Source organism: Malaya genurostris, chromosome 3, assembly GCF_030247185.1.
Source record: "Malaya genurostris strain Urasoe2022 chromosome 3, Malgen_1.1, whole genome shotgun sequence".
NCBI lineage: Eukaryota > Metazoa > Arthropoda > Insecta > Diptera > Culicidae > Malaya > Malaya genurostris.
The window spans coordinates 196,685,411-196,709,740 of record NC_080572.1 but is presented as its reverse complement, the minus strand read 5'-3'; the positions used below and the strand labels follow the sequence as shown (position 1 = coordinate 196,709,740).

Genomic DNA, 24,330 nt, shown 5'->3' with positions numbered 1-24,330 from the left:
ACTATCATTTTGTTGAAAAACAAAGTTTATCTAGACCACTTATTAAGAATTTCTAGTGACACCAAGGCTGTGGACCACATCGCGAATTATTTAAACTTTTAGTTAAAATTTGACAGTAGAGCAGTTAGCAGTTTGTCGTTATAAAAAATAACCCTGCCCGAAAACATGGTTATTTTTGACAGGTCGATAGTTATTTTCCGACATTGAAAACAAATCTCACAAAACAATTACAATTTTAGATCTTTAGTGAAAACTAATTATTCTAGATCTTGATTTGGAAAAGTCTACGACATTCTACGAGGGGAGACGGGAGTTAAAAAGTTTCAAATTTTGGTATACGATGTTTATGAACGGTCCCTTACCAGTAATCTCATTCAACTTCTGAATACTGATTCTAGATTCGGGAGCTGAATTTGGATTGAATTCGGGTACTGAATGTGGTTGTTTTATTTGTATTCACGTTTTTATTTACCAGAGTGGGCGATAACGATAAGGACGAAATATCCCTGTCTGAATTTTCAAACCCGCTTTCCACATGTTCGAATAGCTAGAACACGATCACCGTAAACTTCCACAAGCACACGGTGGATTTTGGATACTTGATAAACCTTGAGTGAACATGAAAAGCTGAAAAAACGATCTCATTCAGAAACCTATACTTCTAACAGTGCAAAATAGAATAACTTTGTTCAGGCGACTATTTATTGTATAGATTCGTACTAATTTACTCGATTCAATAAAACTTATCATCGTATAAATAAAACTTCAATTTAATTCATTATCGATTTATTTGTATTACTCATTTATTCAATACGATTAAAACCTGCTCCATCTTAAGCAAGAAGAGGGAGTTGATTTGTTTTGTTGTTGTTGTTTGCTTATACTTAGTATATCTTGATTATTTTTTTCTTTAATTTAGAGAGAATTTGACTTCGGCTTAAACACAATATTCACCATCTCTTTGCTTGCAGTCCTAGTATATTTTCCTTTCATTACAATCCCTTTCATTATTAAACCGTATTATTGATTCCCACCTTTTCGCCTAATAACTAAGGAGATGCACGCCTGTTTTCAAGGAAGTGTAAGATCTAAACAAAATATACATACATTGCTACTATAACTATTGAGAGAAAAATACACAACTTTTACTAGCAAGACTCATAAGATGAAAACAGAAACGAATAACACTCGGAAACACTGCAAAGCTTAGTTTTTTTTCTTCTTTAGAATGGATTGATGTTGGGGTGGCAGAAAGAGATGGAAACATTTCACTGAAAACCGCAGCAATTGTCAAATAAATAATTGCTTCCGTCTACTGGTATTAACGATATGCTGAATGATGTATTCTTCGTACGAAGGCGAAAGGATACACGTTGATGCAAAAAAGGGACGCTTGGACCGAATGATAGCAAAAGCACTGTTTATCGTTTCTTAGTTGGTTGATAGTGATAATGATAGCACATATAGGTTTCGTTATAGTGGCGTTTGATTCCATTAACTAACTTTATATTATACCATTTAATTTTTTTTTTTGCTACTAATTAGGTTCAATTATTTTTGTATTAGGTATATATCACTGTTCCGTTTTGTTGTTTTCATTCGCTTTGTAATAACTTCCCTTGTCATTTCCTTTCACATTATGTTTATATCAGCTTTTTCGATAGCAGTTTATTGATACATTTCATTGTTAATAACCATTTCTTGTCCCCAATGGCCATTACGTAGATTCTTCTGGAACACATTTTTTTATACATGTTCATCTTTTTCTTCTTCTTTTCCGCATTTTGATAAAAACCTGGTCTATCGTAAAATGACTAATATTTTGCCTATGTTTCTGTTCTATTTAGAATTTCTACTAGTACAATAATTTAGATGTGTGTAGGTTGCATGAGTTTTGTAGCGGTCTGTCTAGTTCTAGTGTCACAAAAAACACTTACCACCGAAGAACAGATATACGCATTTACAATGTCGCTAGTACTCGCGTGAATCCGAGACACGCCGACAGGATAGTCTGACCTACGCCATACACCATTGCCAGGATGGGTGACATTGGCAGATTCGAGGCTCTATGTACAAAGGCAATGGTAGCACTGCTAACGGTGCCCCCGGTAACAGGAGACACCACACCCATCACCAGAATAAATATAGAGAAGAAACGGCCAAACTTGTGCTTACGCAGAGTTACAAACGCAATCACCGCTGCCCCGGTGTGAATGATAATCGACGAAAACAGAGCCCACAGGAACACATGGTACCACATATCCACAAACTTGATTAATGTACTAGTACCAACACCTCGCAGACCGATCACATTGGCTATCGTGTCCAGCTCCGCGATGGTATCGGAATACATCGCTTTCGCCGAGAAACCAAGAAGGTTTTGCTTTTTCGTTTATCTTAACTCCTAAGAAGTCTATTATTACTAATCTCTGATCCGTTCTTACCACCTATGTGGCACCGCAGGAACCTAACCAACTGCAGTCGTTTGATGCTTTGATATCGAGTAATTGATCTAAGAACGATCCCGTAGCGATGAATCTATGGACCAAAACAGCTTACTGTTCGTTACTGAATGCTGATTGTCCTGCGATGATTCCGCTGCGTACGACGACGACGACGACGACAACGACGACAGTAGCGATGACGATACTAGTAAAGTGGGTTTATCGGATAAAATTGACGTCTCGGTTAGTCGCGGTAATGATGGCAAGATGCACTTCCTAATGGCAGAAGATTTCCGATGGCGATAACTACTGGCAGACAGCTGCTGAGATATTCTTGGCGATGATGGAGGTGGTCGCAGCAGATAGTGCGAGAAGTACGCACTACTGTGCACCATTGTGTGATTCTGTAATAGATCATTGGAAAAAAATACTAGTTATTTCGTTGTAAATGCAGTTTTGAAAATCTATTCTAAGACTACCGAAGACAGAATCGATTGAACTTAATGAGTTCGAAACATACCTAACATTGATCAAAATTAGCAGTTCAAGACTTCAAAACTGGTTTGGACTTTGCAGATGTTCAGAATTTCTCGCTAATGCTTTAAGTCAAACCGAATCAAACTGATCAAATGAGCGGCTGAATAAAAATATTGAGTGTAAAAACTGGTCACGGATATTGCAATGCAAGAATCAGTTGGAAACATAGTTTTTAAAAGAACCTGATAGGAAAACTTTGAAAGCAAAAGCCGGATAAAAACATAGCCGGTTCTTCGGAAACAAATTGGCATTAAAAATGCCTTACTCTTCAGTCTTCACTACACAGGGCCGAGTGCAGGACCGCTTTTACAGAGGCGCGTACTCCCGGGCCTACGGTCTCAGGGGGACCAACCGCGCAAAAAAGTCATTCAGTTAGTTAGGGTCGAACAAATAAATCCCGGGACCATTAATACGGCGCAGACCTTGTGTCAAAAATAGTGTTTCAAATAATACATTTACATTTAAATTCTATATCGACCACTTTGGAAACCCCTGATCTAGAGAATTTACCCACCAATCGATTTGGAAACATTTAACTTAAACATGTATTGCAACGTCGAGTTAGTATTGCAATAGAAACTCATTGAAAAATCGGTTTGAATTGATCTATGAAACGGTTTCGATCGTTGCTTCACACCTCGCATTTCATTCAGTAGTATTTTTTTTTTTTTTTTAATAAACACTTTATTGGAATATGAGTTAAAATTAAATTATTAAGATTTAAATTGGGTGTTCAGCCACAAGTGGTGACTTTTCAGCCCTGTTATATATATATATATATGATTTGGTTATTACCATGAAGACATCATTTGCTTCCGCAATTCTGAGATTTTTGTGTAGGGAAAATTCTAAACCTACTTGTATTGTGTAATGGGGAAAAGGAACTTATATACTAACTTACTAACTAATACAGAGAGCGAATCGATTCAATTGAAGATTGCATCGATTTTTGTCGGAATTTGTTTATAATATTATGTGACATTACATCTAATGGTTCTATATTTGTGAGTCTGTGTAACTCATTTGTACTAAACCAGGGAGGACGCTTCAGAATCATTTTCAGAATTTTATTCTGAATCCTTTGAAGCGTTTTCTTCCTGGTGGAACAACAGCTTGACCAAATTGGTACCGCATAAAGCATGGCTGGTCTGAAAATTTGTTTATAAATTAACAATTTGTTTTTTAGACAGAGCTTAGAATTTCTGTTTATAAGAGGATATAAACATTTAATATATTTATTACACTTTGCCTGGATTCCTTCAATGTGATCCTTGAAAGTGAGTTTTTTGTCATACGTTAAACCTAAGTATTTAGCTTGATCAGACCATGTCAATTCCAAGCCATTCAATTTGAGAATGTGATTATTGTTTGGTTTTAGAAAAGAAGCTCTTGGCTTGTGAGGAAAGATAATTAATTGCGTTTTTGCTGCATTTGGTTTAATTTTCCATTTTGACAGATAATCACTGAAAATATTTAAACTTCTTTGTAGGCGACTGCAGATCACTCTTAGATTTCTACCTGTGGCTAACAGACTTGTGTCGTCACAGAATAGCGATTTCTGACAACCAACGGGTAGATTTGGAAGATCAGAAGTGAAAATATTATACAAGATTGGAGCTACACTCGAACCCTGCGGAACACCGGCTCGTACGGGTAGCAATTCAGATTTACAATTCTGATAGCTAACCTGAAGAGTACGATCAGTTAAATAATTTTGAATCATTTTGATCAAATAAATAGGAAACTGGAAATCAGACATTTTTGCTATTAAACCTTTGTGCCAAACACTGTCGAATGCTTTTTCTATGTCTAGAAAAGCAACTCCAGTGGATAACCCAGAAGATTTATTTGATTTTATCATGTTCGTTACTCTGACAAGTTGATGAGTAGTTGAATGTTCATGACGAAATCCAAACTGCTCTGGTAAAAAAATTGAATTCTCATTTATATGAGTCATCATTCTTAACAAGATAATTTTTTCAAAAAGTTTACTGATAGAAGAAAGTAAGCTAATTGGGCGATAACTTGATGTTTCTGCTGGGTTTTTATCAGGTTTTAGGATAGGAATTACTTTAGCGTTTTTCCATCTTTTTGGGAAGTAAGCTAATGAAAAACACTTGTTGAAAATTTTAACCAGGAGTCTCAAGGCAACATCGGGAAGATTTTTAATAAGAATATTAAAAATTCCATCATTACCAGGAGCCTTCATGTTTTTGAGTTTCCTAATAATTGATTTAATTTCATCAAAATTCGTCTCAATAATGTCATCGTGTGATAACACTTGGGTTGAAATATGATCATACTTCAGTGAGACTTCATTTTCAATAGGACTCACAACGTTTAAATTAAAATTGTGGACACTCTCGAACTGCTGAGCAAGTTTTTGAGCTTTTTCACCATTTGTAAGAAGTATTTGATTTCCTTCCTTGAGAGCAGGAATTGGTTTCTGAGGTTTCTTAAGAACCTTAGAAAGTTTCCAGAAAGGTTTAGAATATGGTTTAATTTGTTCAACTTCTTTAGCGAAATTTTCATTTCGCAAAAGAGTAAATCTATGTTTAATTTCTTTTTGTAAATCCTTAACTATGTTTTTCATAGCAGGATCACGAGAACGTTGATATTGTCGTCGACGAACATTCTTCAACCGAATGAGCAGTTGAAGATTGTCATCGATGATAGGAGAATTTAATTTAGTTTGAGCTTTGGGAACTGAAAGATTTCTAGCTTCGATAATATAATGATTCAAATTATCAATTGCTGTGTCGATGTCCGCAGAATTTTCTAAAATAGTTTCATGATCCACATGATTTTCAATGTGAGATCTGTAATCCAACCAATTAGCTCTATGATAGTTGAAAATAGAACTAATTGGATTAATTATAGCTTCGTTGGAAAGTCTGAATGTTACAGGAAGATGATCTGAGTCAAAGTCAGCATGTGTAATCGGTTCACTACAAATGTGACTTTGATCCGTTAGAACCAGATCAATTGTAGACGGGTTTTTCACGGAAGAGAAACAAGTAGGATTACTGGGATGAAGAACTGTAAAGTAACCAGCTGAGAGTTGATTATGAAGTATTTTACCATTACTGTTATTTTGCCTACAATTCCACTGGACATGCTTAGCATTTAAGTCCCCTATTACGAAAAATTTCGATCGATATCTTGTAAGTTTTTGCAAATCGCCTTTAAAGAAATTTAATTGTTCGCCGGTGCATTGGAATGGCAAATATGCTCCAGCGATGAAATAAATTCCATGAATGGTTTCAACTTCGATTCCCAAGCTTTCAATAACTTTAGTATTGAAAGAAGGTAAAATTCGATGTTTAATTTGCCGTTGGACAAAAATGGCAACTCCACCACCAATTCCAGTAAACCTGTCAAATCGATGAACCACATAATGTGGATTACTTTTCAATTTTACATTTGGTTTAAGAAAAGTTTCTGTCACAATGGCAATATGAATTTTGTGAACTTTGAGAAAATTATAAAATTCATCTTCACTCGATTTCAAAGATCGAGCATTCCAATTTAAAATATTCAAATAATTATTTAACATCACTGTTAAATTTTAAATTCATTATAATATTATTTGCAAATTTCCATCCGATTTGAAATGCTTCAAAAAGTGATGAAGTCGAATTCATTTGGATGATCATTTGAAAAAGTTGATCTTGTAGGTAGATCATTTTATTTTCAGTTATATCACCTAAATCGACTTCATTTAAAGAAGCGAATGGCATTGAAGGAATATTTGTAGGTAGACTGCCATTAGAAGAAGATGATTTGGCCGGTCTACCTATTAATAAATTGTTTTCGTTAGAAGAAGAACTGCAAGGCGGTCCTGTGTTTTGATTATTTACATTAGAAGAAATAGGAGATAGATTTCTACCTAATATACCAGCATAACTGACATTAGAAGAAGATGATGACGAGGTCGATCTACCTGTCAATAAATTGTTTTCGTTAGAAGACGAATTGGCAGGTGCCTTAGAAGAATTTTCAGGTATATTCTGTAAATTTAAGGTCGTTGGTTTGACTTGTTGTCTAAGCGAACGAGCGTTTAAAATTTTTTCCCTGACAGGACATTTCAAATAATTGGATTTATGATTTCCATTGCAATTTGAACATGAAAATTTATCAGTGGTTTCATTCATTGGACAAACGTCTTTCGTATGCGATTTACCACAATTCAAACACCGTATATCCATATGACAATTTTTGGTTCCATGACCGAAGCCTTGGCAACGACGACATTGCGTTAAGTTAGCAATACGATTATGCCGTTTATAATGTTCCCAATGAATTTTAATGTGGGAAATGAAACGTACTTTTTCTAAAGTTTTCAAATTGTTTACATCACTTCGATTGAAGTGTATTAGGTAAAGTTCATGGGAAATTCCAGAGCGTGGTTTAGAAGTACCATTCGCTCTTTTTTTCATAAGTATTACTTGGGAAGGGGCAAAACCAAGCAATTCTTTTAGTTCATTTTTAATTTCATCAATACTTTGATCATTTGATAATCCTTTCAAGACAGCCTTGAAGGGTCTGTCTGATTTTATATCATATGAATAAAATTTATGAAGTTTCTCGGATAAATATCGAATAAGACGTTCGTAATCTTCCAATCCATCCACCAAGACTCGACATTCTCCTCTTCGTCCGATTTGAAATGAGACTTTTACTTCCGGCAGAAAAGTAGAAAGCTCAGTACGGAATGCTTTGAAGTCGGAAATCATCACCGTCACTGGTGGCATAGATTGATGTTTCTTCCCAGAACGACAAGCGTCCATTTTGGGAATTTTTGAAGAATTTTCTTCTATGTCGCTACAATCGGATTCAGGAAGAATCTCGTAAATATTGTTAGACGGCATAGAATCAACGGAAGGGAAATCCGTCCGTTGTCTTTTATTTTTACATTCAGATTCTATAAGATCGTGAATGTTATTAGAAAAATGTTGAATAACGGATTGTGATTTATTTCGTATTGAATTATTTTTAGCCTTAGGCTTGTTGCCTTTCCGGTTGGACGCAGGCATTTTTGAAATTAATGAAATTTTAAATTAAATTAACTAGGCTAAATTAGTCTTCGATTAGACTCCTAGCTAGCCTTAAAAAAGGCTGATTAATTTCTTAGTCACTCTAATATCACTCTTTGTATCACTTAGTCACTCTAATATCACTCTTTGTATCACTTAGTTAGTGATTCAGGTAGCCTTGAAAAAGACTGAAGCCTTGAATCAATGAAACTCTAGGTAGCCAGAAAAAAATTCCAGGAGCCAAGAGCTATACGCGTGCGGTGCGAACGACTGTTCAACACCGACTGTTCATTCAGTAGTAGTTCTGCTTAAGTCGGTATGGGAAGACTTCGCGTCATACATGAACAAATATCCCACCATTCTGCAGAGTACGAACTTTCGCACAAAACAGAATATATAAAAAATAGGCTCTGTCACATATTTTTGCTCAGTCAACGCCTTCCTTCGTGTAAAGCGGATGAGTGAAATACTTGCTTTGTCGCCCGCTCGATGAATAGTCAACTGCTTGTTTGGCAGTGTTTAGTATTGAACCAACTTGCACTCGGTGCGGTTCAATAATGCCGTATAGAAGGTTGTTTGTGCGCACCAGCAAATGGGCCTTCTACGCAGTGATGACAGATAGTTGTAGTCATTTTCGCAGCTTTTTTGCAAAATAGTTTCAGTAGAAAATGCCAATTTACGTTTATTTTTTCTTCGGATCCATGCCCCCGTAGTGAATCTCCTAATCCGTAGATCTACAGAGATATCCGTAGGTCTGTCAAAACTAATTGAGTGAAATGTGGGAACTTTTCTATATTTTACGTGTTGTTTTTTTTTCTGTTGAAATGAAATATCACCTATAAACAATACGACAATAAAAATATCGTTCAAAGTTCTGGGTAGAATACAATTTATCGTCTTTACATTCAAAAGTTATGAAGTGGTGTTCTGCTTTGAAATCCCAACGACCAGATACGGTGTATTTATACACTGAAATTAGCATCATAGAAATTGTAGTACTCAATTCAAAAATGTTGGCGAAATTCTGGAATTAACATTACGTTGAATTCGTTTCGCTCTGAGTTTACATTTAGTTTTGCATAATTTTTAACTTATATCAGAAGGGATTTTTTTTATAGAACAATCTATTCTCTCACGAATGGTCGTCAAAAGGTGAAATAATTAAGTGCTCACAAGTTCCTATCTCATGCCTCCCCGTGTCTCTATAATGACATTTGGTCAATAGAACGGTGTCGACTGGATGCTATCGCCTTCTGCGTTAGTAGCATAATGAGTGGGTGCGAATTGTTTTGTATGTAATAATTCATTCGAAACGCGAAAATTAATTATTGAAAATCCTTCAAATAGGTCAAGTAATTTGCCTTGACGTCGCCTTGCTGAAGTGTATTTAAACCCTTGAGGTATGACGAAGCAAAAGAATTTAAATGTAAATGTATTATTTGAAACTAAGTTTTTCCATACAGTTATGATATTTGTGAGTATAGCAACATTCACCCACACAGCAAGACCAAAGAGTAAAATGTAAACAAGTTGATTGATCAATTCACCTATCAACATGAAATCGAGTTATCTGATATTATTTATTTAGTGTTAATTTAGATTGTGAATATAAGGCAGGATTCTGTTCAATAATATACTCCAAATATTGCAAATTGTCCAACGACGTGTTTGTTGCGACCAGGGCGGGACACGTATTGAATTTTGATAGCCGATCTATACTCGATGTTTCAGTTGGGTGTTGATCAGCTTCAACTGTATAATTTTATTTTATTATTCGAAATCAATGCTACATCATTGTACCTACAATTTTGAGTATTTTATCCTGCCTTGGCGCTTTGGTTTCAAACCGATAATATAAACACTCTCAAACTCAATTTGCTGGTAATGTTTCTAACGATATGTTCCTGATTCAATCAAAGGAGAAATATTTGCTAGTGTGATTCGTATAATATAAACTGCACTGTTCACAACCTTTTGGCGCTATTCTATTTCTAGGGTAACCAAGAGCGATTATTGTGACAACAGTGTTCCTAAAAGATTTAATCCATTGAAATGATAGTTCATGGTTATATATTTTTCAAAACATTTTTGGGCACACCGTCGACAAACCGTCGAGTTGGTATTGCCAATACTAAAACACAACATTATTCCTCGTAGTTACCGTCGCGTTTGTTCACATACCGAAATATTGAAAAAAAAAATCCACAAATGTGCATTTTCGTGCCTTTTTCATGGAAAATTGGTGTACCATCATGAAGAACAATCGATTGAAGTTTGTGAAGAATACTCATACCAGAGAGTGACAAAACGTGTTGAAATAATCGCTGGTAAAGTAGATGAAATATGGTAAAGATGTTTTGTAGAAAGCTCTGTTTTAAACGATTAATGAACAGGTTACTCAACTGCGGAAACAATTTGAGGAAAAGTCTTTGAGGATCGTGTATAGAAAATGGTATGTTAATTAGTTCCTTTGTTTACATAAGGTGAGTGGCAAAACAGAAGAAGGAGGAAAAAGAAAGGTAAACGGTAGTTAGTCGCCATTTTATGGATCGTGGGAAACTCATCACGCTTGCTTGCTTTTCTCGTACCCGCGACGACAGTTTTGAGATCGTCAGGCACGTATCAATCCCGATATGTTCAACTGAACGAGTACAAAAGGTAAACCATGGCCAAAAAATGTTCGCTTTTGGTTGCCAACTGGTCCTCACAACGAAATGTGACAATGAAAAAGAAACACACTACTAGTAACAGTAAAAACAACGTATTGTTTCAAAGTCCTGGACTTTATTTTTGCATGATCACTTATAAAAACCACTATTAAAATTGAAATTTTTGAGCCGACCACTCTGTAACTACAGAACCGAAAGTCGAATCGAAATTAAATTCTACATTTATCTATGAATTAGGATCCTTTTCATTTGATACAGAATTTGTAAAAAGCGGTCCAGTCATCCCTGAAAAAAGTGAATGCAAATATTTTCATTTTTTTTGCACGATTACTCCTGAACTACCGGAAATCAACAAAATGTTAAAAATGTTTTGACACTTGGTTCAAAAGTTGGTTTATTCCGTAGTATTAGCCGAAAATAACGTTTCCGTTCGGCACGTCAGCATGGCACTTCAGTGCCAATTAATAAGTGTTTTACAAATAGCATTAACTTTACGTCTGCTTAGCGGTTTAAGTCGAACTGTTTTAGTTTGCATAAAGCAGTTCAATTTGAAAAAAGTAAACGTAAAGAATGGGTAATGTCACAGACATAAATGGAGGACGTGAGTACGAGTACGGAGTTGTCCCGGGTTGGCGGTTCAATGCATAGGACGCTGGGGTGGAATCATGTAAGGTGATTATCACCAAGTGATTATCACTTTTGAAAATTTGGAATCATGTAAGGTGATAATCACCAAGTTCTGTCACCACTGTTGAAAGGCTAACATCACTATCAAATGTTGGCATTACGTAAGGTGACAGTCACCACGATTTAATCACCTTCATGTCAAAATGGAGGTGATAGCAATTTAGTTATCACTTTTTGATTTGTGTGATTTGATTTTTTAAGAAGTGGCTTTATAAATTATTGTCCGTTAGGTGAATTTTAAGCCACTGATATAACATAACCTACCAAAATTGGTCGGAGAGGATAATTTTTTAATAAAATTCGTAGATTTTGTGTCAAAATTAAATACTAAAATGAAAAGTAACTTAGTTTGTATTGTTTGAAGAATTCATAGTATTTATCAATTAAATCAATTCATTTATGTTGTAATTATAATTTGAATGAATATCGATGGGGTATTCGTAGAGTCAAAGATAAGTAACTTTCCTGAAAAGTGATAAGCTTATGAATGTAGACTTCCCTTGTTGCACATAACGTAACAACATGAAAAATCTATGCTAACATTTTCAGTAGAATTAGATGTTCGTGACTTAGTGAGCGACATATCAGTCTCGTTCAATTGAACGAGTAAAAAAGATTAAACTGCGTTCTTAATTTTCTTCTTGTGAGTTGAACTAAATAAGGCAATATTTTTGGACAATTATTTGCTAATCATAGTGGATATTCGTAGTACCGGTGGGTAATGTTTCCAAAATGGAACTAGCATTCGAGAGCTCTGTGAAATGCCATAATCGTAAAGTGAATGAAAACTATACACAAAATTATTTAACGGATCTTTCTCATTCGAGAGGAATGCCATCCGTTGTGAAACATCAAGAAGATCCAACAATTCATGTCATTTCAAAGCTAGCAAATTTATCCCAAAGAACTGACTGTGACATTGATTTCCATTGACAAATAAAAATCGACACTAAATTAAACCAACAAATGAATTTTTTATTTGTTTGTGCGCAGTTTGCCATACTCGCGAGGTAACTTCGATCCATACAAATCATCATTGATAAACATGACTCGAACTAATGAAAGGGATTGAAAACTATAGGAATAAAAATGTAGATTTTAAAATATTATATGGGTATACGCCACTTTCATATGTTACTCCTCCTAATATCAACGGTATACGCCACATTCATATTTAACTCCTGAAAAATTGACGTTTCTTGACAGGTGATAAATGGAGTGAAGTTGGCTCAATCACCGGTGATGGTGATAGTAAAAGTGATCACCTTCGGTGATTCCAAACAATCTGGTGATCACCTCTTTATCACCAGGAGGTGATAGTCACTTATCACCTTACATGATTCCACCCCTGGTCTTACAAGCCAGTTGTCGTATGCTCGAGCCCCGACCTGGAAGGATTCTTAGTGTCAGTAGGATCCATAGTATTAGCCATGCAATGATTCTGTGCACTAAGAATCGGTTGCGAAGTCTGTTGAAACAGAAAGGCCAAATTCCACAAAAGGAATGTAATGCCAGGACTTTGACTTTGAGTACGAAAAAGAACTGACATGCTTCTTTCAAACTTTGAATGTAGATAATCATACGTTTTAGTTGATTGTGTGAATTTTTCAACCATTACTGCTTCGCTTCCTAAACTGCACCGATACGTCTATACTAAAGGACGACTTAATGACGACAACCATATGAATCATGACATATGATAGTCAAAAGACAAATAATGTAATGTTTTTAGGGGAAATTTACATACTCAGTAAAGAAAAACTTGGGAATGTAATTATTTTAAAGAATCGATTGGTAGAATTTATACGATGTTAACAACTGTTGAATATTTTTTTCTATAATTTATCTGGTGTGTATACCAGATTCAAAATTCTAAACAGGATTCAGGAAATGAATCTGAATTCATGTTCCGAATTCAGTTCCAGCATGCAGGCTGAAGTAAGAAATTGAAAAATCTTCAGGAATTCTAACATTTAGTTCCAGAATCCAGATTTAAAATTGATATTCAGAATTTCCTAGTTGAAATTTTAACTCAGAAGTCTGTATTCGTATTCCAAACATAAGTTAAAAGAACTTAGTCAAGAAACCAGTTCCTGATTCCAAATTTAGGATTCAGTTCTACAGTCATTATTTTAATTACAGAACCTGCAAACTAGATCCGAACTCCGAAACTAAATTCTAAACCAGAAAATAAATTAAGAGTTTGTTATAATTCAGCTCCAGAGTCCAATTCAATTTTTCAGTACCCGAATCCTGATCCAGTAGAAGCTGAAGGCGATTACTGATAATCGGTTTTTGTAGCTTCTAGCCACGTCGTTCAAAAGCAAATGAGAGCGCGACCTGAGCGTTTGAGGCTTTACACCACGTAGAAGGTCTGTTATTGCTGCTGTTGGTAGAAAATCCTCACCAGGACCCCAAGTAGTACACGTTATTACACTGGTATTGAGTGTGAAAATTTCCCCTAAAAAACATTACATTATTTGTCGTTTGACTATCATATGTCAAATGTACGATTCATATGGTTGTCATCATTAAGTCGTCCTTTAGTATAGACGTATCGGTGCAGTTTTGGAAGCAAAGCAGTAACGGTTGAAAAATTCACACAATCAACTAAAACGAACGATTATCTACATTCAAAGTGTGAAAGAAACATGTCAGTTCTTTTTCGGACTCCCGTCATCCATTTATGTCTGTGACATTACCCACCCGCCATTTTTTACTGCAAACTTCACATGTTTATTAGCATTAGCAAAGTGTTCGCTTACTATTTTGACATTTGCACGGTGTGTTTTATAATAGCATTAATAGCAATTGCATATTCGTTTACAAGGTAAATATACAACATCTTTTTGATGCTTATTGATTACTTGGCTAGGCAACTGGATTCATTTTTTAAGTAGAAATGCATTTTTTATTTTGGTGAATTTGAAATTGCCTTGCGGTGAAGCTCTCAAAGTGTAAGCATATCGTTTCGCACTAGTGCGATAAAATTCTGTGTATTTCTGTTCGCGGAAGAATATTTTTTTCTCGTCCTAGAGTGAATCCGTGTGGCGACGCCGCGAAACATCATCGGGAGTCAATGTAAAAAAATTTAAAATCGAAAAATATAAAATAATCGTAAATAATATTACAACCAAAACATAGCCTATACGAAAATAAATGAACAATACATGCGCATAAAACACAATCAAAATTAAAACACAAAATTAAATTATAATCTAACAATACAGGGCAAGATGGGCCATCACTGGCCTTAGCCTGTCACGTTAGTGACACAGCAAATGAAGAAAAAGAATTTGAAAAGTCTCTCGGCTGAAATTGCCGGAACGGAAGGAAGGATGATAAATATTCAATGTAATTTTATTTACAATTCATATAAAAGTTATAATCTGCAGAATTTGAGTTCTAGTTCAGTTGCAAAACAATGCTTCCCACTTCATTTTGCCTTCATTTACAATTTATAGCTATTAACAATTACTAACTAAAACACTTAGCTTGTCCTATATTAAAATCAGAAGAAATCATTGCCTGCTGATAACACTTTTAATTTCAATGTCGAGTGCTTATACCAAATTCAAGCAATCATGAACTAATCCAAACATGGCTCCAAAAGCGGATACTCAGTTCATTCCACTAGCTGCTCAAAAAGTAATTTTGATATGAGAGCTCTTTCTTGCTAAGTATTAAACCAACTTTTGACCCAAGTGTCAGAACATTTTTAACATTTCGTTGATTTCCGGTAGTTCAGGAGTAATCGTGCAAAAAAATGAAAATATTTGCATTCTCTTTTCTCGGGGATGACTGAGACCGCTTTTTACAAATTCGGTATCAACTGAAAAGAATTAGGATCTCATAGATAAATGTAGAATTTAATTTCTATTCGACTTTCGGTTCTGTAGTTACAGAGTGGTAAGCTCAAAAATTTCAATTCTAATAGTGGTTTTTACAAGTGATCGTGCAAAAAGAAACGTATTTTTCGAAGATGAGTAACAACATTTTCTAATCTGAAAATCTTGTTATTAAATGACCAAACAAAGGCTTTATGATTTCAAATACCACTTTCGGCAATGAGAGAGACATCATTACACTACTAGGTGGATTAAAACATGTTTTTTATTGCTGTTCGGGTAATTTCGTGGTTTATATTGTGCGTAACGTGGTAACCCAGGAATCTATAAATGTTATCTGAAGAAATTAATAATCATTAAAGGCAAAAAGCGAATCAGAGCATTGCAGATATTTTACCAAAGGATTAACCTTTCCAAAACAATTTAAGAGCTAAGAACTTCATTTTGGGTCATTGATTATATAGTATAGTTAAGTTTATAAATAAACCGTTTATTCACCAGAAGAAATAATAAAAAAGAAGTGTCCCGTTTACTAATACGGCCTATCGAAAAAGTCACCGAAAAGTCAAAATACGACGTTTTTCATTACTTGAATAATTCGACAACGAAATCGAACCAGTAACCTTGACATTATTTGTGCGTCCTTATTTTTATGGAATACAATACTTCATGTATAACCGAAAGGAATATTATAAGAAAAAAATTCATATCGCATAAGCAATTCTGGTTTAAGCTTTATCAGAAAAAACGCCTTATCAGTCGATAATGACTCACTCATTCCCGTATTTGCGTAGCCTTACGTATTCATTGTATGCCTTATTTTCCCTATAAGAATCTAGATACAAAATAACTCAGCTGCAACCTCGGCAGAGCTCAAAGTGCATACCCTCTGTTTATTCACACATTACACGATTTACCAATAATGCTCTAAAAGAAAAGTTTTTCAATCGATTACATGAAGCAAAGTAGCGATGCAATGAACGTCAACAAAAATAACATCCCCAAACAGTCATACATTCCCTAATCAACCACAGTCTATAGATTATAGATTTCTTTGTAATGAAATTGACCAAACCGTACCTTTCTATCAGTTGTAGCTTGCTCTGACTATGATCCTTAATCTCGGTTTAGCAGCAAACATTTAATACACATTTAGTGGGGCTATCCACTACGTCGTTGTTTTTTTACTATTGGCTAATTGAACTAGGCACTATACTCATCGCTTCATTCCGGCACTTCTTCCATCTTTTTCATTCACCAACCAGTAACTACAAATACGTCAGCCTTGAGTCAATAGTCACTTTTAAGATTCACTTTCCGTGAATGCTCTTCAGTTTTTTCATTTTGTTTGTACACATATAACGAATGGTTACTACACAAATAACAACTGATTACTACGTTTTTTAAGTTCACTCCCCTGCCTCGAAGTTTTTCTTGAGAGGCCATCAAACATTTACCTACCACATGAACAATCCACTAGTTCCAAAATGGGGTGCATTCGAAAAAGACAAACCAACACACAATTGCCTCTAATGGTTTTCTAAAACAGTTCATGTTTACACTCCCGCATCATTGAATGTATCCGTTTTCTTAATTCGATACAAACCGTGAGAAAATATGTATTTTACGACACCATTAAAAGGTAATCAGACCTGATGTCCTGCTCTTGCGTTTCCGATGGTGAATCTTTGTTTGACAGTTTTTTTCTCACACAGCAAAATTAATATACAACAAAATGACATTTCAGGCAAATAACAAAATGATTCTAAATCCGACAAATAGGGCTGCCGTCGTGGAAAATAAATTCAAAACAATTCGATAGTCCCACGACAAAAGGGCCTAACTGTAAATGGGAGCCTCTCTTTGTTTACTTTCTCTTTTGATTATTACGGAGCCATTATTGCAAATTCTCTTACTGCCCTTATAAAGCAAAGTCTTGGCATTACATTCCTTACGTGGAATTTAGCCTTCTTATTCAATAGACTTCACAGCCGATTCTTAGCGTACAGAATCATTGCATGGCTAGTACTATGGATCCTACTACTGACACTAAGAATCCTTCCAGGTCGGGGCTCGAACATACAACAGCTGGCTTGTAAGACGTCCTATGCATTGAACCGCCAACCCAGGACGTCCCTTACACGTTCATTAAAAATGATATTACTTTTTGTAATGACACTTTTAATGAACGTGTAGAGGCGGCTATCCATTTTTTACTATGGTCACTACCGAAGTCACTACAAACCCCAATGTTTTTTGATAACAAAGTAGTTTGACAGCATACACACAGATGCAGTCTGTACAGGTATGTTCATTGTTCAACACCATAACTTATGTTGTTTTCACTTGATGCCAAACAAAGACATCATATTAACAAGATATCCAGCTCTCACATTTCCCGAACAAATCTTTGGCAACATGCTTTTGCGACCATGGCGCCCTCAGGCGAGTTCGCATCGAATCACGTACATAGAAGTAAGGGGAGACAAATGTCAAATTCGTACGCGCCAAAATAGCAGCACTGCGCACCCATACAATTGACATGACATGTTGAATGAGACACCGTGCGATGGCGTTGCTGAACTGAAGATTGAGATCGCTCCAAGCTGACAGGGTCTGTGCCAAACCTAATCCAACTTCCACCCTAACTGCTGTCAAACTGTTTGTTTCAAACAGACTCTGTCAGCTTGAAGCGAAATCAATCTTCAGTTCAGCAATACCATCGCACGGTATCACATTCAAGATATCTTGTCAATTGTATGGGTGCACAGTGCTGCTATTTTGACGCCCAAGAATTTGACATTTCTCTCCCCTACTTCTATGTACGAGATTCAATGCGGACTCGCCTGAGGGCACCATGCTCCCAAAAAAGTTTCTAATCTAGTTTCAACGTTAAACTGAAAATCGAGTCAGTTTCTAACTTGATTTTTATATTAGGTTTGCTCAAACCCCCGTTGCTAAGTTCAAACCCAGTACAGTTTCGTAAAAATTGTTTGTTTGATGAAACTACCGTGGGTCAGTGTCAGTTTTCTCAAGCGAAAACGACATTCGTTACCACGTGTCACCTTATTCCGCGATCATTAGCAACCAGTGCATCTCCATCACAGCTAACGTTTGCGATGTTCGACATCATTATATTATTGGACCCAGTTGAAATAAGAACGTTTTCGTGTTGGACTGGCCGTATTGGATTATTCTAGGAACTCAGGAATCACACATTCATGTATGCAATAAGAATGTGTACGAGTCATGGTCGAATTTGTTTACAATTCTCACTCCAATGGCTCCATGGATCAGTGATTGGCCCCCGACTCGACTTTCTATGTAATTGGAGTATCGTCCTGTTTGTTGGCCAGGAATATAAAGGGTGAAACTTTTGAAAACAAATGAATGTTTCGTCCTTGAAATATTTTTGTGTTATTAAGTATTACTATGGCTCTTTTCCAAAATGTACCCTTTGGGAGAGTTATAGGTTTTTGATCGTGGATGTTGTATCAACATAATTTACAAAAAAGTAACGCATGTAACTTATTAACACTAAAATCTTAAAGAAGTTATGCATGTAACGCTTATAGCTTACAAAACAATAATGCATGTAACATTTCACAGCACCAATTACTAACAACAATGTAATGATTCGTAACACCTATAACATACATAAAAGTAATGCATGTAGCGCTTCTTAATATCTAGAACTAACTGAAAGTGTTGCATGTAACGCTTTGTAACGCCTATAACTAACGAAAAGCAACACATATGACGATTATAATTTACAAAAAAATATAACGCATGAAATGCCTCATAATATTGGCCGGGGTTGGTGGTTCAATGCATAGGGCGCTGGTCTTACAAGCCAGTTGTCGTATGTTCGAGCCCCGACCTGGAAGGATTCTTAGTGTCAGTAGGATCCATAGTACTAGCCATGCAATGATTCTGTACACTAAGAATCGGCTGCGAAGTCTGTTGAAACAGAAAGGCCAAATTCCACAAAAGGAATGTAATGCCAGGACTTTGCTTTTTGCCTCATAATATCTAAACCTTAACAAAATAATGCATATAACTTACAAAAAAGTAACACGTACAACGCTCTGCAAAACCTATAATTCACAAAAAAGTGACGCATGTAACGCTTCGTAACATATAGAACTTATAAAAAAGTAACGCATTATCGTTTATAATTATAAAAGAGTAACACATGTAACGCTTCCCAACAGCTTAACTTTCAAAATGTAACGCATGTGACGATTATAACTTACAAAAAGAAAGTACATGTAACGTTTCGTAACATCTATGACTTTCTTTATTACGCATGTAACGTCTATAATGTACGAAAAAGTAACGCTTCGTAACCCCCATAATTTACATAAGAGTATCGCATGTAAAGCTTCGTAACGCTTATAACTTATAATAAGAAACGCATGAAATGCTTATAATTTACTGAAAAGTAACGCTTTGTAACACCTCTAACATACGAAAAAGGAAAGCATGTAACGGTTCGTAATACCTATCACTTACAAAAAGTTTGTAGACAAGTTTTAAATTAATTTAAATTACTGTTCAATTATAGATCTTCCATATAGAACTTCTATCTGCTGAATTTGCTATGAAGTAAAGACATACTGTTTCATTTGGCATAATTGTTGTTTGGCATACTTTTCATTTAGCATAATTTCAATTGTGCACATTGTTTAGATTTGCTTTGTTCTCGGAGTACTTTAAAAGTTTGAAATACATAACGGCCGAAAACACTTAGGTTATAGGTTTGCCGATTAGTGATTGGACGACTTGGAATAAAGTTGCCTTGTTCTTGTTTTGGTCTGAAAATACAATATATATATATATATATATATATATATATATATATATATATATATATATATATATATATATATATATATATATATATATATATATATATATATATATATATATATATATATATATATAAAGGGTGATTTTTTAAGAGCTTGAGAACTTTTTTAAACAATAAAACGCATAAAATTTGCAAAATCTCATCGGTTCTTTATTTTAAACGTTAGATTGGTACATGACATTTACTTTTTGAAGATAATTTCATTTAAATGTTGACCGCGGCTGCGTCTTAGGTGGTCCATTCGGAAAATCCGCTTTTTTATCGACAAATTTTGTTCAGCGATGAGGCTCATTTCTGGTTGAATGGCTACGTAAATAAGCAAAATTGCCGCATTTGGAGTGAAGAGCAACCAGAAGCCGTTCAAGAACTGCCCATGCATCCCGAAAAATGCACTGTTTGGTGTGGTTTGTACGCTGGTGGAATCATTGGACCGTATTTTTTCAAAGATGCTGTTGGACGCAACGTTACAGTGAATGGCGATCGCTATCGTTCGATGCTAACAAACTTTTTGTTGCCAAAAATGGAAGAACTGAACTTGGTTGACATGTGGTTTCAACAAGATGGCGCTACATGCCACACAGCTCGCGATTCTATGGCCATTTTGAGGGAAAACTTCGGAGAACAATTCATCTCAAGAAATGGACCGGTAAGCTGGCCACCAAGATCATGCGATTTGACGCCTTTAGACTATTTTTTGTGGGGCTACGTCAAGTCTAAAGTCTACAGAAATAAGCCAGTAACTATTCCAGCTTTGGAAGACAACATTTCCGAAGAAATTCGGGCTATTCCGGCCGAAATGCTCGAAAAAGTTGCCCAAAATTGGACTTTCCGAATGGACCACCTAAGACGCAGCCGCGGTCAACATTTAAATGAAATTATCTTCAAAAAGTAAATGTCATGTACCAATCTAACGTTTAAAATAAAGAACCGATGAGATTTTGCAAATTTTATGCGTTTTATTGTTTAAAAAAGTTCTCAAGCTCTTAAAAAATCACCCTTTATATATATATATATATATATATATATATATATATATATATATATATATATATATATATATATATGAAGCTTTTAGCTTTAAATATACCGGACATTTAAATGGATTATAGGTTTTTGTATGCGGAGGCCGCCGCTTCCGACGCCAGGTCGGCGCCCGACTCAGCCGGCTTCGCTTATGTGTGCGTCACATTGATAGACGTATAACAAAAATACTCCCAGAACAAATCGAATATTTTAAAAAAATATGCACAATTGAAATTATGCCAAACAACAATTAAACCAAATGAAACAGTGGGCCGTATGAATAAAATGTAGTAAAGTCTGTTGTTTGTAGTATCTTCTCAAAAACAAAGTCCACAGAGTATAACACGGTTTGGTATGAATAAAAAACAAGTTCGAACATGTAGTTAATGCTACTTCCGAATTTAAGCATTTGCTGCGTACCGTATCGACACGGAGCCGGAAAAGCTGGCATAGGCATGCACAAAGCAAGAAACGTACTTACATCTGTAAAAATGCCACTTTTTAATTTCTGTACTTCACTTTATCAGCAAACACACGAGTAGCAACCTCTAGAGCTACCTACCGAAAACTTGTAGTAAATACTACAGTTTGTGGCATGTTTTGACAGCAACGTGATCCACACGTAGCATTTACTACCGAAATTCAAGCATTGAGGTTTCTATGCCCGGTGAAAAATGAACGGTGGCCCTACTGAAAAATGGGTGGCCAACACGTTTCCTGATGAAAACAAAACAATATGTAAAAGCGATTCACACGCAGCATCAAGCGACTATCACCTGAATGGAACGATTACGGAACAACAACATTAATTGTAAGCAATTTATATCAAAGGACACTACGTCAAGTTCACGGAACTTTTTAACGTCGGATACGCGAGCAATATTCGGCTAAATAAAATAATAAATTAATCTGAACGTCGACCGAAGTTGATTGATCGTCTGAATTGTGTTTAATGCATTCGTTTCCTGATGAAAACAAACCAATCTAATTTGCATTTGTGGTTGTAAGTGAGCTGTCAGAGAGCCTAATGCTACGTTTTATTCATACGGCCCAGTATGTCTTTTTATTTTATGCCAAAGACATTATGTCAAACAAATTTATGCCAATCGAAAGTTATGCAAAACAAATTTCGGACAAATAACTTACACTCGTTCGTAACACCTATAACTTACACAAAAGTAATGTGGGTGTCGGTGTAAGGGCCGCTGAGCTCAAAATTGAAAGCTTCAAGTTAAACCACAGTGGTCCAATCCAAATGTGGAGGTGTTTGAGTATTCAGCTGGGCATCAGTTGATGAGGAGATTTTTAGAGGAAAAATGTTGGAAACAAGAAACGTAATCAATCATGAGACACCAACTCAGGAATCGTTTTGCTATTTGTCTAGCATCGGATGTTTCACTGTTCGCCACGATCCATGAGCTGGGGAATATACGGAATTCACAAAAATTAGGTTAAGGTTGGATCCCCAACAAAGTTTACTGCGTTTCGTAAATATTTATGTTTCGAGTATAAATATAAACGTAAACGTAAATTGCTCAATACAATTCGTTCATAAACTCTACAATTTTATACTCTATCGTAAGCGTGTACTACTCCGACACTTTTGTTATACATGTTTGAATGTGTTTGTACTGTTTAATAAAAAACAACAGTCTGCCGATGTCATCTTGAAGCTAAGGTTAAACTTTATAGAAATATTTCCGAGCCGAGAAATTGTGATAGCAAACGAAATCGTACGAGTTCGTAAGTATTAAGAATTTCATCTCTACCATTGTTCAAATTTTAGGATCTCAAAAAATATTAATTTTGGATTTTACGTAATTTATATAATAAAAGTACATTTTGGTTTCATAATTCTCATATTGATTATTCATTTTCTAACGTTTTTCTGCAGAACATCATGGATCCCAACGATTATCCAAGTGACAGTGATGCAAGTGATGAAGATTTCCGACCCGACCATGGTGATAACGACTCGGGTAGTGAAATTGAATCCGATGATAATATAACTGACCATAATGAGAACGGAAATGCCAAATCACCTGAAGGTGCGAAGAAACGTAAGAAATTGACAGGAAAAGCAGGAAGAAAAAAGTCGAAAGTCGAAACTAGGACTCAGGACACAAGCAAATCAGAACCAAAGGAAGGAGAACTTGACGAAGAAGAAGAAAAACGTAAAACTGATGCATTATGGGCAGATTTCCTAGCTGGGACTGGAAGTTCTACTGAGTCTTCGAGTAAATCCCCTACGAAAAATAGTGGAAAAGAATCAACATCAACAGGGAACTCAACTAAATCAACTAAGTCTATTGAGCCATTTAAAACTGTTACTAAAGTATTCGAATTTGCGGGTGAGGCAGTAGAAGTAACTGAAAATATACCAACTACACAAGAAGGAAAAGTATTGGTAAAGCCTTCATTAGCGACAGTTTCGTCGAATATGAAGAGTGGTCCAACGCGGCCTCTCTTGGGTCGTCCGTCAAGCGGAGGTCTGGGAGCAGTATTAAACCAAATTGGGAAGAAAAACAAACTCAGTACTTTGGAAAAAACTAAGCTCGACTGGAACAGCTTTAAGCGCACGGAAGGAATTGAAGAAGAGCTACAAACTCACAATAAAGGAAAGAATGGCTACTTAGAAAAACAAGACTTCTTAGACAGGGCAGATTTGCGACAATTTGAGATTGAAAAATCTATTCGACAAACGAGCAGGAGTAATCGATAAAGTTATTCCTATTGCTTTCCATGATTAGCCTTAGCTATCCTGTGTTGCCAATTGTATCTTCAATTTAAAGAATTTGGAAAGAAAACAGGATTGAAAGTAAAACGTCGATAATCAAGTTTTTTTCAATTACCATCTGTAATAACCTTCACGTTTTGCTTAGTATATCCTTTTGATTATGAGCATTGGAGCAGAATATTGTAATAAATATTCAAAAATAAAAAGTTTTGTGACTATAGATTTTACAGAATTTCTCGAAACCTTTTAATTTCACTTATTGGAACCAGTTTTCTGCGGACCCATACGTCTAAATCTGATTTCGTTCACTAAAAATATATTTACACTCTATTCGAAAATCACAAAGAATCAACGGAAAAGGACGTATGTACTAGTTTGAGAAAACGACAACATGATTATTGTATTTACAAAAACCATTATTATATTCACTCCTATTCCATGTTTCGATTGAATCGAAATATTGCGATAACTCCCTC

The 24,330-nt window shown here is 35.5% G+C and overlaps 2 protein-coding genes across 2 annotated transcripts; one reads left to right on the top strand and one right to left on the bottom strand.

Annotated features, from left to right (window-relative positions):
* Positions 1-769: 769 nt before the first annotated feature.
* On the bottom strand, positions 770-16,931 carry LOC131436036 (transmembrane protein 170A). The gene is made up of 2 exons (XM_058604467.1): positions 16,302-16,931; positions 770-2,848 (listed from the first exon to the last, which is right to left on the bottom strand). The coding sequence occupies exon 2, from the start codon at positions 2,351-2,353 to the stop codon at positions 1,961-1,963; it is 393 nt and encodes a 130-aa protein (XP_058460450.1). The 5' UTR covers positions 2,354-2,848; positions 16,302-16,931; the 3' UTR covers positions 770-1,960.
* Positions 16,932-22,738: 5,807 nt separating this feature from the next.
* On the top strand, positions 22,739-24,032 carry LOC131438463 (craniofacial development protein 1). The gene is made up of 2 exons (XM_058608515.1): positions 22,739-22,860; positions 23,012-24,032. The coding sequence occupies exon 2, from the start codon at positions 23,018-23,020 to the stop codon at positions 23,837-23,839; it is 822 nt and encodes a 273-aa protein (XP_058464498.1). The 5' UTR covers positions 22,739-22,860; positions 23,012-23,017; the 3' UTR covers positions 23,840-24,032.
* The last annotated feature ends 298 nt before the right edge of the window (positions 24,033-24,330 follow it).